Below are 19,874 nucleotides of genomic sequence, written 5' to 3'. Positions count from 1 at the left end.
CTGACCTTGGTTTTGACGAATCTGCAGTACCTATGTATATCTTTCTAGTTGGTTAAAATTTGAAATTTTCTGGGACTTGACAGTTTGCATACAAGCTTTTCTCTTTGGTGGGTAGAAGAAAGCCAAACTTTCAAACGTAGCAGCTAACTCTAATTGCCCCCAAACAAATAGATTTGGTAGAGTCAAATATCTATATGTGATAACACAGAAAGTCACAAAGCAATGAAGACCAAATTATTTCAACATTAAATGAATTAATGAGCATATCAAGGAAAGAAGATAGGAGAAGCAAGTGGAAATAGAATGGACAAAATGGGTACCTTGTGCTTGGGGAAGGGGATCGAACTGGGACTGGTCAAAAGGTGGGGCACTCCAAGAGTCCTGTTCCTCCTTTCAGGGGATCCCAAGCTCCCCTTTGTTGAGAAGACCATCTCTCGCTGACAAATTTTCTCTAGCTTAATATTTGTTGGTTTGAAGGGCATGGAAATATTGGACAAGGGGAGGAGTGGAGGAATCGAGTTGGAGAGTTTGAGAGCAGGATATGTGGCTCCTCTGCTGTTTATTTAGGAGTAACAAGGGGAAAGAGCCAAAAGATAAAAAAAAGAATGACCGTTGGCATTGGAAAATTGCAAGTTGTTCAATTTTTCCCTGGCTAACAAGAGGCTACAATAAGTATCAAAAAAAAAAAAAAAAACCATCGGGAACAGAGCATGTCTTCCAAGGAGCCGATTAAATTCGGAGGCTGGATGCTCCACGCCTGAATGCGGCTGGTGGAAGTGCTATTAGTCCGCTGGCAACCGGAGTGGTGCTGGGATGAAGTACTCACACATGGGTAACTACGGATGGAAAGGGCACGCAGAAAAGGGCCAGTGAGGATTGCTATGCGGGTGAGGTTCTCCTCTCTCCCCTTCTTTTCTTTTTCTCACCAAAAAAAAAAAAGGAAAAAAAAAAAAAAAAAAAAAAAGGCTACAATGAGTGGCTTTTTGTACCTGTGAGTCCACCACACCAATAACCGTTAAGGTTCTCCTAACAAGTCCTGCTCGGCTCATGATAGGATAGAAGTACAAATCAAGATTGCCAATATCAAGGGTCCAAGCCGATTGTATGGCTGGTATATTGTCATCCATTAAATAATTCTTACAATTGAATGAAGTGTATGGTGGTAATGGATGCTTTATTAACCATCACAAACTCTCAGTCTCAAGCGAGCATGTCTGTGAAGCAATAGACACTGTTCAGGACAAACAATTATGGATTAATTCACCGAAAACGTTGTCTCCAACACGCCATGTTTCTTTGTTGTGGACCTGTGGTCCAGGTTAATCAGAATCGTAAGCAGAGATTTCCTATAATTCGTGGAAAGATACGATTCAATAAAGAAGAAGATGTCAAGCTCATGGGATCTTCAAACGCCAGGTGAATTTAGCTGCAGAAGACGCAAAATCCTGCATTCCAGAAACATCTTTGAGCAAATAGATGAGAGAATATAACTTTTAGGGAACAAAAAAAATATCAGACTAGGGAAGAGCAGGTGTGATTTCACTGAACAATAAAGGAAAATAAACATCAATAATTACAATCAAATGCAAATGCTACCGCAAATAATTTTTTAACTGGACATCTCCAGCTTTAGTTTATACTTCAGAAAGGAGTATTCAGCCGTATATGAGGAAGCAGAGATCTTAAATACCTTTCGAGCTCCACCAATAGATAGATTAGTGAATGCAGGATGTGTAGCTGTATCCCACCTCACCATTTTTCCAGTCATTGAGAAATATAGGAAAGATGTGCATGGCCATCAATGTGCTTGAGGTATGTACGGTTGAATCCCACCTCACCATTTTTTCCAGTCATTGAGAAATATAGGAAGGATGTCCATGGCCATCAATGCACTTGAGGTATGTATAGTTGAATCCTACCTCACCATTTTTTCCAGTCATTGAGAAATATAGGAAGGATGTCCATGGCCATCAATGCACTTGAGGTATGTATAGTTGAATCCCACCTCACCATTTTTTCCAGTCATTGAGAAATATAGGAAGGATATCCATGGCCATCAATGCACTTGAGGTATGTATAGTTGAATCCCACCTCACCATTCTTCGAGTCATTGAGAAAATATAGGAAGGATGTCCATGGCCATCAATGCACTTGAGGTAAAACACCACCCCCATTGCCCAAGATGGGGCATGCGTAGCTCCATCAGTCAATAGGTATAGACTCCAATAGTGCAATGTGCATGGGTCGTGCATTCCTCCAATCTAAACTGTCTTCAGATGACCTTAGCTGCTTGTCCATCCCCTTCATCGTAGACACGATCTCATCCATACGGGAGTGAGACCAATCTCCAGAGACAAACTCACAAGCCACACCATCCACCTCGATCATGCTACAACCAGGCACCTTCTTCACCTTCTTCTCCTCCATCCCCTTCCTCACTTTCAAGACATCCTCCCACCTATAAGCCGAGGCGTACATGTTTGAAAGCAAAACATGCACCCCACTATGATCGAGCCCCAACTCTACTAAACTCTCCACAGTTTCCTTGCCCAATTCCACCTCCCCATGCTCTCTACAAGCATTTAATAAGGCTCCTAAAACATAGGAGTCAGGCTCCATCGGCATCTGCCTCACTGCCCTCTTTGCCTCCTCAAGCAACCCTGCCCGGCCCAAAAGGTCGACCAAGCAGCCATAATGCTCGACTCCTGGTCTGATCCCGTAGACCCCATCCATGCTTGCAAGGATCTCCCTCCCTTGATCCACCAGACCCATTCGACCGCAGGCGCTGAGGACGCAAATAAAAGTGACCTCATTTGGCCTCACCCCTTCCTCTCTCATCTTCAAGAACAAATCAATCGCCTTCTCGCTGTGCCCGTGATTCGACAACCCCGAGATCATGGAAGTATAGGCGAACACATCTCTCTCGGACATCGCATCAAACACCTGAAGAGCGGTTTCTATGCTCCCGCACTTGGCATACATATCTATCAATGCGGTTCCCAGAACCCTATCTAGTTCCATCGTATTCCTCTCCACGAAGGCATGAATCCACCTCCCCTGGTCCAAAGCCCCAAGAGAACCACAGGCGGACAGAGCACCGACGATCCCCGCATGATTAGGCCGAACCCCGGCAAGCTGCATCTCGTTAAAGAAATCCAATGCCTCTCGAAACCTTCCAATTTGCGAATAACTAGTGATCATGGCGCTCCAGGAAACCGCATTTCTTTCCGGCATCCGATCAAACAGCTCACGAGCAGCATCAATCCGTCCGGATTTCGCGTACCCACTGACAATCGCCGTCCACGAGATCACATCTCGATTCGAGCTCCCATCGAACAACCTGCGAGCGGAATCGATATCGCCACAGGAAGAGTACACGTGGATCAAGCCATTCTGCACGAAGTCATACGGCTCCCACCCGAGTTTTACGATCTGGGCGTGAAACTTCTGCCCGTCGGAGAGTGAGGAGAGGTCGAGGCAGGCGCGGAGGATGAAGGAGAAGGTGTAGTTGTTGGGCGAGAAGCCGGTGGAGAGCATTTGCTTGTAGAGGGAGAGGGCTTCCAGGGGTCGGTTCCGATCGACGTGGGCTCGGATCATGGTGTTCCAGAGGAAGGCGGAGCGGCAGGGGAGGCGGTGGAAGAGGAGGCCGGCATGGGCGAGGTCGCCGCGAGCGGAGAGGGCTAAGAAGGCGACGAGCTTGCCGGCGGCGTAGGGGTCGGCGATTGCGCCGGAGACGAGGAGGTGGGCGTGGATTTGCTCGGCCCCGCGCAGGGAGAGGTGGGAGTGGTAGAGGAGGGAGAGGGTACGCTTGTCGGATTTCAAGCATTTGGTGATGCGAGGAGGAGGGAACATTAGACGTCGGAAGCGGTTTGCTTCGCTTGGCCCTTCAGGAGATCACATAAGCCTCGACCCACTTGGCAATATCAGTGGACCAGCACCAACAGCAAACAGCAACAACATCATCACTAACAATATATTATTAGCATCATAATAATTTTACTTGTTATGCTTTTTATAATCAACCAAATCAAGTTTTGGCCTGCTCTTTGCTCACCATATTTTACCACCATATCTAACAGCATTAGATGATATAGATACATAAAAAAAAAAGAGATACACATGCAAAATAAGCAAAAAAATATATTTTGGTAAATTATTTGAACACGAGAATGGATATTAGATTCCCATAAAAATAGACAAAAAAAAAAAAACCCAAGAGAGGGCTTGAATATCATTTTCTCTAGCCTCGAGTATGCAGCTGAATAACAATATAAAATTTTCATATATTATATTAATAATCGCTCTTAAAATATCTTATAATACTTCATTATCTATTACATGCACAACATATTGTTAGTAGAGTCTTTTATATAATATTAAATTATATAATTATATATAAATATATTCATAAAATATATTATATTGATATTATGTTATTGTAGAGAATGAGGATCAGTAAGCCAACAACAAAATAGTTTGGGAAAGAATAGATATGATTATGACTCATATTATGTTATTAACGTATTTTAATATTAACATTGTATGTTATATATTATATTAATGACATAGTTGATTTTATACTATAATATCAATGATATTATTATTGTGTCATATTATATATATTATTAAACTATTTATAGACTACTTATATTTGTATTATTTTCAATCATAATAATATTAATTTTATCATTCATATCGATGTTGGTAATATTATAAATAATATATTATATAATAATTAAATTAGTTATATAATATTATATAATTGAAGATCACTTTATGATCATAAGACTAATATTAATATTATATAATTTAGTAATGCAAATATTTATTGTATTTGACTATTTTAATATATCATTAATACATATTAGAATATTATATAGTTTAAATAACTATAGATTATATAGTATTATATATTATATGTTGTATTGTTTTATTTATATATTAATATTATATAGAGAATCATTAATATGATATATATATATATATATATATATATATATATATATATATATATATATATATATATTCTAATACTATTATCAAAATAACTAAAATAGACATTATTTTATTATTAATATTATAATTTTAATAGCATTAGTATTGATGCTAATAATAATATTGTTATTAGGTAGGACCACGCAACGTATTAATAGATAAATATTACATTATATTGTTTTATTTATATGTACACTATTTAGATAATCATTATCACTATATTGTATAATATAATCTAATATTATTATTAGTATTATAACATTCATATTGCAATATTACTATAATTAATATTTACTATTGAAAGAGTAATAGTTATATATTATATCATATGCCTTCTGTTTTATTGTCTAGTATTTGCCTGAATCGACATAATCATTTACGACAAGCCCCACCAACGGATAACGGATTTTCTGGAAACTGGTTTTCCGTTGCAAAATAGTTTTCCATTCCTGATTTCTATTCCCAACAACCTATTCTTTCAAACCCATTGCGTACTTTCTGTCCCAGTAATCATCCAACAAGATAAAAAAAATAAAAACATATTAAATCCGTTAAAAAAATTAAGTGCACAAAATTGAAACCCCACATGAATGGGGTTCATAAAATTAATTAAATCCAAAATCTTGTTTCACTGCAGAGATTCATAAATACAAGAAATAAAACAAAGGCCCTACACATTCAGGGCAAATTAACAGACCAGTTCAATGCCACAAATCATAATTTCCATCATAACTCAAACTACTTGGTAAGTGTCTGTAATCATCTGAATCCTCTGTGAAAACTTCAGTGGCGCATTGCTTCTGAGTGGCATGACACCAACAACCTGCAATAAATTTGCAACTCTCGTGTTAAAAACTATGTATGGTTTGACAATTAATTACCTGTCAGCATCAAGCAAACATAATAGAAAAGGATATCATATAAGATGAACAGCCCAAAGTTATCATGAGTACTTGCATCTTGGCCTGACAGATGAATCAAATACATAATCCGTACCCTAAGAGCAATAGATGCTTTCCCATCTGCTTTCACCAGCAAATGAGATTTATACAATCATGAAGGTGGGCCATGTCCTTATCCATATAGATATATAAGTAGATAACAGAGGATATCAAAAGACCAAGTAAACAAAGATTTCTGATGATACATGTTTTCTTAGAAGATGTGATGTAGGCTTATTAGACTAGATGACGGGTGACACATTGCAATCGTGGGACAACATTTGAGAGGACCAACCATGAAGATTAAATGGCGGACACTAATGGTATAGCAGAATCAAAGATGCAGTTTAAATTAAGGGGCAAGATTACTTAAGTTTTGGTCTTGAAACTGAAAATCTATCATAAACAAGGATGAGGATATTTTATATTGAAGGCAGGAAGGACAAATGTAGTAGTTCCGTGCATAAGTATTGCCATATTGTGTATTCTATAAATTGCATAAAGAATTGAGATGAAAATTTTAGAAGATACATGAAAAACTATGGATGAGAATGTTTAAGCAGCGATAAAGATCATCACTATAGCATAAGTTCTACCGAAATGCAGGTCCATCAAAAGAAGAATCACATTAGAAATAAGTACATAGAAAAAGTTTAAAAGTAACAGAATAGATGATAAAATAGGAGCAAGTAATGGAAAGTGGTTCGGATTTACCTAAAGCTGGCCAAAAACAAGTGAAAAAGGTAGATGTCTCAAATTCAAATTGCAGCCTGGTTCTAAAAGAGGTGGATTTGGCACTGATAGACAGGTTTGTCCATATTTCTTTTTAACTTAGTGGTATGTACATGTGAAGAATATTTGAAGTTTACAAAACAATTATCTAGCAAACCATCTAGCTTAAGTCGCATGGAGAGAAGAGGCCAAGGGTTATTTTACTTATTTAGCTGGTAAACTAACTGCAGTCAGAAAAGCATACAGGCCGGTCACTTCTACACTGTTGACATGCCAAATGTACAGTGGGATTTCCTTTTCCGAAGGCCATTTCTCCACTTTGCAAACAGTTTTCACTATGTAATGCGTGCGATAAACCTACCAATGTGTGCATGTGAAAATGAAAGCACTTGATTTACTTAGAACAAAGAAGATTTAAATTCAAAATATATAGTTTTAGCATTTACTCTGTGATGTCTACCAGTTAGCAAAGCAACAAAATCCTGAGAGGTCTTTAATATCAACCGAAGAGCTTCATTGCATCTACACCGTTTTAGTTTGTGATCCCACTGAAGATTTTGAAAAAAAATCATATGGCCAGCTCTCCACATATGATCCAACAAAGTCTGAGGGCACTTCACACATAGCTCTCCACATATATGCTAGCTCACAACAATAACATCATTGTGAATAATCTGGTGGAAAATTCTTGGCCATGGCAACTTTGGACAAGCGAGGGGCTTGCCATTAAATCTGAAAGACAAATAGATGGGCAGGGAGGTTCACCTTATTAATGTAGTTCAAGCTTGTGCGGCAATGGAGCCACCCTTCCAAGTTTCTTCAGACTTGGAAGGAGTGTTGAGGGAATAAGGCAAAAATTGATTGTGGAATTTTACCCATCTCTAAACACAAACTATATGCCTAAGGACAAAACAGATTACATTTTCCAAGAATCTATAGTAAAAGCAATATAAACAACAATAGAAACTTCCAAAAATGTCAAAAGTTTCTAACCTTCACATCACTAAATGTGTTTGCAGCAGTAAATCTGATGTTGATGGGGAAGAATACTGCTGGATCAGCTGGAGGCACAACAAACTCCATTGATCCACTGTTAAGAACAAGAAATAAAATAATCCATCAATTTCTAGCATTGATTTGTTATGACTTAATTGAATCAAAGTGTTTTAACACATTAACTGGAAACCACATGCTTGCTGTACCTGCGATTGGAATGATCAATAAGAAGAATAAACCACTCCAATGTGGAACTCCTGGGGTCATACCTGAAATTGAAGATATTAAAAAAATCAACTGTTTGAAGCACTAAGAATAAATACATCCATAAAAAATTTTAATTACAGACAGACGGCCAATATGGCGACATCTGCATCACAGCACCCTGGCCATGAGAAGATGTCACCACGCTGAAAAATTGTTCATCTGACAATTTAGCATCTTCCATGTCATCCCTACCACTGTCTTTCGGTAGCACTTCATGCTCAATCTTGTATCTCCTACCACTTGTCTCAACAACTACATTTTCACAGAAAATCCTCTCCCCTTTGGCATTTATCTTGTCCTGAAAACGCCTGTTGATTCCTTAACAAAGTTTTGTTGGACAAATTTTATGTACTAATTGCACCATTGATCTCTTCGCCTAGTTTTAATTTAATAGATATGATTTGCTGTATGCCATGGTTAGAATTCAACCTTCTGAAAGGCGTTCAAGTATCAAAGTAGCTGTATTTCAAATCCCTCTTTGTCTGCACTTTTGAACCCCAATATGATATCCACAGTCTAATTTTTCTATAAAAACCCTACTATTTGCTATTTCGTGATAGTTGGAGGGTACCACGTCTTTCAAACCTCCATTAGAGAACAGCCTCAGCACAAATGGCCCATCTGCATTACACATAGTAATCACAGGCTAGAAGCAAAAGTACTCAACATGTTTCTGTCTGGGTGAAAGTAGCTAGAAAAGCACAAATAATTTCTTCATGCTCACTCAACTGAGGGCATCAATTGGAACAAGGGTGTTGTCAGACTATCCTTAGAAATGGCATCTAATCAGAAAGAAAGGAAAAAACTCCAAAAATGTAAGCAAGGATTTTCCAGTAACTAGACGTTTATCCGATAAGACAGTCGCAACTCAAGACAGAAAGTTGGATAATTTTCTAATATAAGTATTGAATAGCACCCAATGAATGAAATTGTATATTAAAAAAATATTACTCAAAGAACTGGCGATCAGTTCTGAAAAAAATAATACAGAAATTGATGCTGATTTAAATAACAGATAAAAAGCATTGCTAATAGTTCACTGAAACACTCCCTGTTTAGAGAAGGAAATCATAAACTATGTTAGAACATGCGGATATCAAGATACCCAAGCATATAAACTCCTATAACTATCTATTTTACTGATGAGTTTATGTCTTTTATTTCCATTCAAAATGTCAGATACAGATCTCAACCTAATGCTGCCAATCTTCATCATTAGGGGTACCTAAATTTCAAAATGCTTACCTCCATTCTCCATCAATCTGCCTTACACTTGGTTGCTCCCGAAGTGCAGGAAGAGGTATGGATATCACAACATTTTGCAAGTCAAACATTTCTGAACCTTCATACTCGATGTTAACAAAAGTTTCATTTCCAGAAACTGAGGGCCAGCAGTTGACTGCAGGTAAATAAGTAAATAAATAGAAGTCTAGAGTTTAACATCAACATTTTTGATAGTACAATATATTGCTCACCAGTTAGTGGCAGAGCGGCCTCATCCATGCCCTGAATTCTCCATTTCATTAGACCAACATCGTTTTGACCAGCTGGGAAGGGCCTGTTTGGATCTTTCAAGCCTATAATATGCTTGCTGTTAAATAACTCTTTATTGATGTTCGGATGAGTCTTGAAGCTAAGGCCTGGTACGTCTTGGTTCTCAATCTGCCAATAAGATGAGCACTTACCAGAACAATTCTCCAATTGTGGAGCCATATTTTTACAAAAGAGGTTTTAGAACAACAGAGGACAAATTAAGATTACTTCTATAAGCAGCATTTTCAATAGACGAGATTTAAGGGGGCATAATTATGCAAACAACTAATCATTTGTAAGAACATGATTACGAATTCATAAAAACACTTGCATCTTTGATTTTTTTTTCCAAAACTCCACCTTTCCTAATCTCATGTTTTAAATGTTAAAGAGAATATATCCATCAGAGAGAGAGATGGAAAAGTTTCTTCCCGTCTTATATAATATTAAGATTAAATTTCTTGTCAACCTTCCTTTGAACTGAAAATTGAGAACCAAGATTCACGTACTATAAATCTACATTTTATATAGATATTATTTTCCTAAATCTCTTAATTGTCCATCATATGTCAGCCTGCAATTGATATTTCCCATAGACTGGGTCCCAAATAGACTTCCACCATTCAATGCCAACAAATGTGCATACAAAAGATACTACATTGAGTTAACACTAAAGGCGCTGGAACCTGTAAAGTCCATAGCAAGTATATACAATCAGGCACACACTTTCATCATAATATGATCCCAAGCAGATGCTACATTTTGTCAATCTGATGGCAAAGTCAGATCTCCGAAGTCAACGTACAAGAAGATTAGGCTTGTAGTTCAATCAGTGGCATAAGGCTTGTTTTTATTTCTCTACGGAGAATATGCCTTACTATGTATCTCCAGAATCATAATATTAGCTCTTACTTCCTCATGGCCCTTGAAGTGTAATCACTTCTTAAGATTATTTATCCCCAAGACAACCAAAGCCAAGAAAAGGTTAATATTCAACAATTTGAAACTTTTGCCGAGTACATTATGAAAAAAAAAAAAAGAAGATTTTGCAAGACAAAAGTGAGGTGGATAAGGTAGTGATTCATGATGGTGATAGGAATAAATACAAGAAAGACCTTTAAAAAGGAGAACTTGTAGAATAAAAAATACAAACATTTAAATACAATATAAAACTCAACATCAACAAAAAAGAAATAGTTCATGACTTGCAAGTTTTCCCATTAATCAAATTTCTGATAAATTTGATTAACAGTAGTTTTATTATCTCATGATAAATTTGAATATTTATGAATTGTATAATAGTCTGATGAAATCCAATACATAATCAACATGTACAAATTTTCAGAAAATGGTGAATTTCCGTTGCTGATAGGTATGACATAAACAGGAGGGTGTTATTTACTGCACTAGGGACAACATGCAATTGAATCTCATGAGAGATATTTTTCCCCTCAAATCAGGTTTGAGGAAAGAGAAGAAGTATTAGAGGACCCCTAATGAAAGACTGAGGAGAATAAGGGATGAATTCATTTCACATGTTGCAATGAGCATTTGAAACTTAAATAAGTGTCCGATCATAAATGACTGCTTGGACATGCATGCCCACAGACATACAAAAAGAGAGAGATGCCTAACGACTTAGGAAAGAGAGAGAGGGAGAACCTGAAATTGGATAAACCCATCTTCTTGGTTAAGAATTTGTAGAGAGAGTGTGCCTTGAACATCAAAGTTACTAACCCCACCATCCTTCTTAATCATAACACTAAGCCTCTCTTCAATGGTCAATGTAATGGGATCAGTTGGTGGAAGAGGTGACTTTGACTGTATAGCACTTGGTTGCACATCCTCAAGAATAACTTCCCCTTCGGCTTTTAATGATTCTAAAAATTGATTTGTCCGTTGTGTTTTGCCTAGCTGCATACCAAGGCCTTTTGGAGGAGCAGTAGCTGATGCAGAAGGATGACCTGGTGATCCAGATTGAGTCTTCAGAAAAAGAATTGACCACAAAAAATCAAACATTTAACAAACAGGAACATCCTCGGTTAACAAATTAGTTGCATTTTCCATTCAGGATACATTTTTACCTTTGGCTAACAATAGAGTATCATTACTGTGCCTAGCAAAGAAAAGAAAATTAGGTTCTGCTAGGGACAATGCCAAAAACAACTAGTAATGACAAGGATGACAGCCGTATGTTATCTCGCATTTAATATTGTGGCTGTGATTCTATAATAACAATAAAAGGATTTTTTTCGATGTATGATGTGTGAAGTTCCGTGGTAGATTTTTTCGAGAATTATTTGCAGTATTATATAGGTTTCCATAAGTTTATTAAGCCTATAGCTTGTTAAATTTAATCTGCAGAACAGAATAGCACATAGTATGATATCAATATTTCATATGACGGTGAGTCATAGTACAGCAGTAAGGTTTAGTGGGGCAATCAAGCTGAATTCGAATCGATTCAAAATATTCAGGCTCAAAAATGAGCCGAGATTGATTGAGACTCAATATCCAAGCTTGAAATTGACTCAATCAGAAAAAAGCAATGCTCGAGATCAACTCGACTCCAATACCAACCAAGCTATACTCAAGCTCGAACTTGAGCCTTGGTCATAATTAAAAATATGGTTAAAAGTTAGAAGTTAGGTCAAATTACAAATATAAATATTATATTTAAAATATTAAAATAATAATATATATTATATATAAAAAATAATAGTATTCTTAAAAATATATACTTGACTAGGCTTATGAGTCTTCGATCTGAGTATTTTATTATTCGTGCTCAACTAAAAAAAGCAATTCAAGCTACTCAAGCTCGGTAATGGTCGAATTTAGTCAAACTTGGACCCGAGTCGAGCTCGAGCAGCTTGCGAGCTCCTCGACTCGTTTGCGCCCCTAGTAAGGTTGCTTCAATGTGGCCTAGAGGTCACAAGCTCAAAACATGAAATAACCTCTCTACGTGCGGTGGAAGTCTTGGTACATATTAACCTCCTCAAACCCTGCAATGGCAGGAGCCTTGTGCACCAAGCTGCTCTTTTTAATAATTTCAATATTTCATATAATAAGTCATGCATGAATAAGATGGTATTCGACTTATGGAAACTTGAATCCATACAATGAGATGATGTTGCATTAACTCAAACATAGAATACATGGATACTAATAAGCTTGTGATGCAGCACCATATCGCTCATTATCTTTTTTTTCGGATTCTGAAAGTAGACCATTTGCACACACATTTTAATAGGGTTTAACATTTCTAACACAGAATCGGGTTACTAGTTGATGTCAAATATATCCATTCGGGGGATTAAAGAATTATCCATCTGAAACACTCATTACCAATAATAACATTATCGAAAACCAAAAGAATAGACAACAAAACAACCAAGAAATATGCAAAAAGAAAATAAAACAAATACTTCAGCCACAAATAGTAGAAATATTCTTTCCAAAAAAAAATTGAACCCAGGTGAGATCAACCCTTGAACCCAGGTCCCTGGTACCAACCCCAAAAGACTTCACAAATGGCACTAGATGGCACCCACAAATCAGAGTCAAAACAAAGCGCTATTTGAGCCTATAACCAGCCACCTTTACAATAAATATTGAATATTATAAATTATTATAGTGCATGCTAAGGTTGTTCATATGAGTCTCAGAGGCATTAAAGCATACCTTTGGGCTTGCTAGAGAGGGAATCCATATCAGTGCTCAATCCAAATCCAGAACCACTTCCAAAACCAGTTCCACTACTGGAGATATTCATATCACTAAAGCTGCTATCAAGTCTTAGAGGACCAGAAATAGACGACGTAAACCCTCCTTTGTTGCCTTTGTTTTTCTCATTCTGCAAATTAATGTACACAAGCAAATATAGAAAAAGTTATAAATGTAATAGGTAAGTCAATGTTGCTGAACACTATTATACATGAAAACTCTCTCAAAGTTACAATTACAAATGTACAAATGGCAACGAAAATAACAAAGTGAATGTATATCAAAGTATGGTTTTGCGTTCCTTCCTATCACACCCTTGACCAAATTATTTTAAGGAAAGTCAAGAGAGAAATGACCACCTACAGAAAACTTGCAGCATAGTGGCTTACTAGAAATAACCTGCATCCTAAACCAGATTTGGAAGCCGTCCTAACTAGTGGATGTACAACCTTCCACTTCCTATAATAGATTTGGAAGTTGTTCTCTATGAGATAGTAGGTGGTTAAACCTTCAGCAAGTTATTAGTATGTATGATGCCATTTACGATTCTGTACTTAATTAAATGGAAGATAAACTAATCTTTTCTCAGCCAATATCCGCATAGATGAATCTAACACTATCCTTTTTGGAGCCCTCAATTAGAGTTACATCATAAAAGTCTACAGTCCTTTGATTTTATCTAATGTCAAGAGCAAGGTCTACTGAACCGGTCCATTCAAGAGTAGCGAACCAACCAAATGGCTAGTGGCATGGTTAGACATGTCTATTTAGTTTGCCTCCCCTCCCCCCATGCTCGCGATCCTCAACAATGCTCGTCCTCCCTGTGCTGACGTCACCGATATACGTCCCTCCTTTTTTCTCTCTCTTATGCGCACGTGTGGGATTAGGGTTAGGGTTTTGAACCCTCTCTCTCTCTCAACTCCCCCACCTCTAACGACGAGGGCTTTCGAGCCCTCTCCCTCCCTCTCTTTTCCTCTCTATCTCCCTTCCTCACTCTCTTTTTCTCTCTCTCCTCCCTCTCCCCCTTCCTCTTCGACTCTCGCTATGTTGCTACGCCTTAAAATGGCACGATACAAACCCGTACCAGGTAGTATGCCCTCCAAGACTAGTTTGGCGAACTTTGGACAAAAGTGTTGGAACATATCTTAAGCTCATCCTAGCCAACCATACACATAAAAATTCCAGCTAAAAAAATAACTCAAATGATAGTTTTGATCATGGTTTGTCGTACCGCCCGGTTACTGGCCCGAACCGGGCGGTACAGGACATACTGTACCGTACCATTTCAGTATCGGTACCCAGTATATGTGGCATATCGATACTCGGTACGTCGAAAAGATTCTATACCCTACTGTACCAACATAGTGCTAGTGTAGCATCAGCATGGAGTTCAGTACTGATACGACGAACCTTGGTTTTGACTTATAAATAATTATGAGGATAATCAAAATGGTGACACAACGATTAATCAAATGGAACACAAGCTGCTTCTTTGCTAGCTAATATCTATATGGATGAATCTGACATTATCCTTATCGGAGCTCTCACGTTGAACTACATCATAAAAGTATACGGTCATTTGACTATTATCTATGTCAAGAGTGTCAGAACATATCTTAGCCTTCAGATACCTGGTTCATAAATTTCCAACTAAAAGAACAACTGAAATCATAGTTGACTTATGAATAACCATGAGGATAATCAAAGAAGAGACATAAGGATTAGATTTTATACATATGGAATGGCCAATTATGCAGACAGTCATCCTTGTAATCCGATAAAAGGATTTTGGAAATTGTGATAGAAGCAAAGAACTTCAATCCAAGCACCTCCACTAGTAAAATTCTATAGCTGAATAAGCAAGGTAGGTAAATACAGGAATCAAGAACAACCTTGAGCATTGTGGTCATTTCATTCAACTGGCACTTCTCAGAAAAACTGTACCATATAATACAGGTCCAGCAATTAAAGCATTCTCTTATATATGACTCAAAAGCATAATTTCATCATTATGAATCTTGAGCTAGTATTATTTGAAAATAATTTTGTTTCACATGCTGATAGACTTTGCTAACCAAAAAGAGAGAGAGAGAGAGAGAGGGAGAGAGAAAACAGCAAATCTTACTTTCTTTCTATCAATCTCCCTAGCACTTTCAGCCATATGTTTATTAGCTTCCCTGATCTTATCCTCCTTGGCCATAATATGCAATCTTTCTTCATGACTCTCCATCTCACAGTATTGTTTAACCTGTGCAACTGTCACATTTTCCTTATGCCCCAGAGAGATGGCTTCATCAAAAGCAAATACCAGCTCAAAAGCCATCTTGCATATACCCTCCTCGTCTAAAGAATGTGAATATTCAGGTACCTTAAAACAGCTTAAGGAAACCAACATTATGAGTTTACAAATAATAAATATGTATGAGATATACTGAAAATTTCATAAGCGATGATAAAACATGTATAGTGGGTGGGAAGAAAAGGTAAAATCATGACCATAGTCAACAATCATTAGCCTGTCAATCATTTGAAGCAAAAAAAGATACTATATTATGCTCCAATTATTAGGGTAATTCAATTTTAAATACTTCCAGAAAATAATACCCCATTATAACCAAATTGGACTTCAGCACGTGAGCACTGATGAATCTAGAAAACTAAGGCATGTTCCACCACCAACATGCATTAGATTTTAAATTTGCCAAGAAAGAATTTCACAACCTTCCAACATAAAGTTTATAGGCAAGTATTATGAGAAATACTGATAAAGAACCCACATCAACATCAAAAAACCAGTTTACATGCATATGAAATTGGTGCGGTTCTACCGTAGCCCCAATGGCACCAAGCATGGAATAGCACAATGTGAACTATTATCAATCTATAATTGTGCTACGATCAGAAGATCAGATATCTTAAAGGATACAAGTTTGGATAGTAGTCTCAGTGTCTCCAAGTCTTCAAGAATATTACTTTGTTTGTTTGTAACAAGAAGCAGATAAAGAACGTCGATAGGTTGGTAAACATAGCGCACGTTCTCAGTTTCGACATAGGTATGTTGTTTTCCTGTTCCCACCAACTTTGGAAATGCTGCAAGCAATCCTTCTACTCTTATTCGAGACATATCCATAAATTGCCTCGAAACAAGTACTGCAATTAAGTCAAAAAGAAATGAAAGTCATATGGCAATAATCTCAGTTTATGATGAGATGGTACCAAAGAAATGTAATTAAAAAAAAATGATGATGATGACAAGAGAAGCTAATCGTGTATAATGTCATAAGCGAGAGCAAATCCTATCTCGGGGGAGGGGGGGAGCCCAGTTCAATGATAATGTTCTTCAGAACAACCATAACAGTGTAATATCAATACTAAGAAACGGTAAGTAAATCAACCTACCATAAGCGATTATCATAAAATCCTAAAAAGTTTATCATTATAAAGAAATATTAGATGCTATTCAAGGGAAACATTTTTGCTTCTAGTTTCTTTAGCATTTACCCAGTAGAGTGATTTCTGTTAAAATGGAAATAACCATTAAAGTTATAAAGTCAGAAATTCCATGAGTTGTCTTCTTTTTTTTTCCCAAAAAAAAAAAAGAACATTCACCACTTTACCTTGGATACGTTTTTTTCCCTGCTATATCTCTTTATCCCTTCAATTTGTGCATTGTGGAGCCAAAGGTACCAACCTTATTGACTATTTTGGTTTTTTTCTTATTTTATCGAGTTCTAGCAAGGCAGTTGAGATCTTCCATTATTTAGCAGAGTGAAATATATTCAAATAAAATAATGGGAAATACCAAAGTCAAAGCAGAATAACAGGCAAACAGAAATTCAAGGCAATATGAAACTCGCCTTTTCCAGACTTAGTTATGATAGAAGCTGCAAGAACCACCTGTTCACCATAGAAAAGATTCTCAGAACAGAAATTTGTGGACGATTACTTATTAATTTTAGGGCGAGAACAAATTTTCAATTATTTAAAAGGCTCGATCCTGAAAAGACAAACTTAATGTGCCAACTTTAATCATCACTGCATTTATAATCAAAACTTTGCAATTATAATTTTACCCTATCCATCGAAGAACGTGAGAGAATAGAAGGTTACTCCGTACCATTTCGAAGGAATGAGCGCCCTCACAATAAGCAATTGTAGATCTTCTCAACGAATTACGCACCTAGAAAAAAACGAATTAAGTAATGTCAAATTCAATTTTCCATAGATCCATTCTCAGGATAGAAACACAAAAATGGAATTCAATTTTCACCAAATTGTATAAAAAGAGAGAATTTGCACTAGGATCATCGCTTACAGGCGCAACGATGCCGCTAGATCTAAGAGAACACCAAGAATTTAGATCCATTCTTGTGTTTTTTTCTGGATGGAACTCAAATTTAGATCATCTAATGAAGCGACATAATTCAAGACCAACTGCACTAACACCTAATACCAAAACCTTCCAAAAGAAAGAACGATTTCAAGGAAACCCTAGTAATCGAAACTGAAATCAACACGAAGATATAGAAAGGCGAAAAGACGAAGAAAGGGAGGGAGAGAATAAATCTTGCCTGAGATCTGAGATCTAGAGATCTCAGAAAGCTCCCTAGCGGGAACTCTGAAGAGAAAGGGGGGGCGAGAGAGAGACGGAGATGGAGACTGGCGGAGGAAACGACGCCTGGGTCTCGGATCCCGGTAGCGAGAGGCGTCGTCCGGGGTGGTCGTCGGAGAACTCTGATTCTCGGGACTCGGGGGGGGGGGGGGGGGGGGGGGGGGGGGGGGGTGGTGTCAGAGGGAAACGGAGTGGGCCCTTCTCGGGGCTTTTAGTGTGCGCACGAATCACGGTGCAACGTATTTGATGTGTCGTAAGTTGGTGACCGTACGATCGGGCGCTGATTTATTTCCATGCACATCGTCTGATTTCGATCAGATAGCTGTTTCTGGTGTTTGACGCGTCGCTCGCAGGAAAAGTTTGGTAATACGATTTAGCCCGCAAGAGAGCGGCCCATAAAATCTTGAACGTACCTGGGGCTTAGATCGTCTAATATACCTAATCTAATCTAATATTAATATATATATATATATATATATATATTAAAATAGAGGCTTTGGCAAAGCCCTCTACCTGCCATCTGTACATAGTGTATATAAAAATAAATTTTTTATTTAAAAATATTTTTAAAAAATTAGAAAGTATTTTTTAGCCTTTCCAAAATTTTCCAAACAGAATTTAATTCTACGCGTGGTACCCATTCAGAGGCCTAACGAGGTAGGTAATTATGCGGAAAAAAAGAATAGTAAAGGCAGATGTGGCCCAAAGTGTGCTTCCTGCAGCCCAGTTTACATAAAGTCAATGCTATTTACGAGGTCACGAAAAAGATGGTGGGCCTCGTGCCTTTATGATAGCAATAATAACCCTCGGCCGTTGCCAGTTTCAGAATTGAATGGTGCTCAGTTTTGGGGTTTTAATAGGATCGAATTTGGAGCTTAGATAATTTGAAAAAATATAGCATTTAATTTGTGTTGGTAGATCTCTCTGCATATATACACAGTCATCTGCCACGTGTATCATTGTATTTATTTCCACACGAAAAAAATTTTGGGGCAAAGAAAAGCTCCGCGTTGATTTTCCCGGGATCTCCTTCCTTCCCTCTTCTTCTTCTTCTTCTTCTTCTTCTTCTCCTCTTTTTCTTTTCTTTTTTTTTTTTTTTTTTTTGATAAAAGCGGCATTTCATATAGCTCTAACTTGAGTACATCCAGCCATATCAAAAGAAAGTAAAGCATACAGGATAGGAGGAATATCTCCTACAGATGTCTATGTGACCTCCCCAGAATGCCGGGCAACAAAAGAGGCAACCCAGTCTGCTGCACTGTTTGCCTCCCGGAAAACATGTAACGTCCGGAAATCACTCGACTCCTGCGCCAATCTCCGAATCTCACTGATGAGAGGATGACCATCACCATATCTGTCCACTCCCCGAATCCACTCGATCACCACAGAGGAGTCCCCCTCAAGGCATATATGCTCAGCACGAAGTACCCGCCTCGCATAGGATATCCCCTCACAGGCTGCCCGCAGCTCCGCACCGACAGCAGTGGGTCCCGGCGCACAGCGGCCACCAGCTGCTATCAAACCACCCAGATGGTCTCTGATGACAAAACCAACTCCTCCAGACACCCCATCCACCGACATACTACCATCAAAGTTCACTTTGAGATGACCAAGGGGTGGGGGTACCCAAGAAACTAGGGCGAACCTGGGCGCTGTGACAGCGGAAAGAGTACCCCAGATGTTCCTGGCCATCTCAGAAGAAGACCTAACGGTAGTAGTGGTAACCTCCCTGGCAAGATGCATAGCTCTGTCCACCACCACCCTCGGGGGTAACCGTCTGCCCTCAAAGATACCAGCATTCCTGTCCAACCAGATAGAATGAGCCAAATAAGCCCACCAAATCCCGGCCTCAACAGTACTGGGCCTCCGCATGAAAACTCTCAACCAATGAATCCAATCCTGTGTCAACTCGACTGAATAGGGCAACAAAGATGGTGATCAGCTCCAGATTCCCCTAGCTCTGGGGCACTGCAGGATCACATGATCAACCGTCTCCACAGTCTCCGTGCACTCCTCATAACACTGAGTAATCCTCACCCCACACCGTGCTAACACACTCCTGGTCAGTAGCC

The 19,874-nt window shown here is 38.2% G+C and overlaps 2 protein-coding genes and 1 pseudogene across 5 annotated transcripts; all 3 read right to left on the bottom strand.

Annotated features, from left to right (window-relative positions):
• Positions 1-1,148: 1,148 nt before the first annotated feature.
• LOC103717264 (pentatricopeptide repeat-containing protein At5g66520 pseudogene) lies at positions 1,149-3,916 on the bottom strand (annotated as a pseudogene). The gene is made up of 2 exons (XR_015974013.2): positions 1,691-3,916; positions 1,149-1,445 (listed from the first exon to the last, which is right to left on the bottom strand). The product of XR_015974013.2 is annotated as a pentatricopeptide repeat-containing protein At5g66520 pseudogene (transcript).
• A 1,644-nt stretch (positions 3,917-5,560) lies between these two features.
• On the bottom strand, positions 5,561-17,945 carry LOC103717273 (coatomer subunit delta-1-like). Of its 3 annotated transcripts, none has more exons than XM_088712424.1 (13): positions 17,762-17,913; positions 17,506-17,649; positions 17,308-17,370; positions 17,048-17,087; positions 16,117-16,340; positions 15,316-15,558; positions 13,149-13,320; positions 11,127-11,428; positions 9,407-9,593; positions 9,177-9,330; positions 7,871-7,933; positions 7,662-7,758; positions 5,561-5,818 (listed from the first exon to the last, which is right to left on the bottom strand). In XM_088712424.1, exons 2-13 carry the CDS (start codon positions 17,554-17,556, stop codon positions 5,729-5,731), a joined length of 1,686 nt encoding a protein of 561 aa, XP_088568550.1. In that variant the 5' UTR covers positions 17,557-17,649; positions 17,762-17,913; the 3' UTR covers positions 5,561-5,728. The 3 variants fall into 3 exon arrangements, with proteins under 3 accessions (XP_088568550.1, XP_038971016.1, XP_088568551.1); XM_088712425.1 differs by lacking the exon at positions 5,561-5,818 and adding an exon at positions 7,380-7,400 and having other exon boundaries at positions 17,762-17,904; XM_039115088.2 differs by lacking the exons at positions 17,048-17,087; positions 17,506-17,649 and having other exon boundaries at positions 17,762-17,945.
• A 1,060-nt stretch (positions 17,946-19,005) lies between these two features.
• On the bottom strand, positions 19,006-19,383 carry LOC149751154 (uncharacterized). Its single transcript, XM_089927690.1, has one exon. It carries the CDS (start codon positions 19,381-19,383, stop codon positions 19,006-19,008), a length of 378 nt encoding a protein of 125 aa, XP_089783816.1.
• Positions 19,384-19,874: the final 491 nt, after the last annotated feature.

Source organism: Phoenix dactylifera, chromosome 16 (genome assembly GCF_051530095.1).
Source record: "Phoenix dactylifera cultivar Ajwa chromosome 16, Ajwa_hap1_PhDact_Kaust_v1.1, whole genome shotgun sequence".
NCBI classification, from domain to species: domain Eukaryota; kingdom Viridiplantae; phylum Streptophyta; class Magnoliopsida; order Arecales; family Arecaceae; genus Phoenix; species Phoenix dactylifera.
This window is presented reverse-complemented; position numbering and strand designations above follow the sequence as displayed.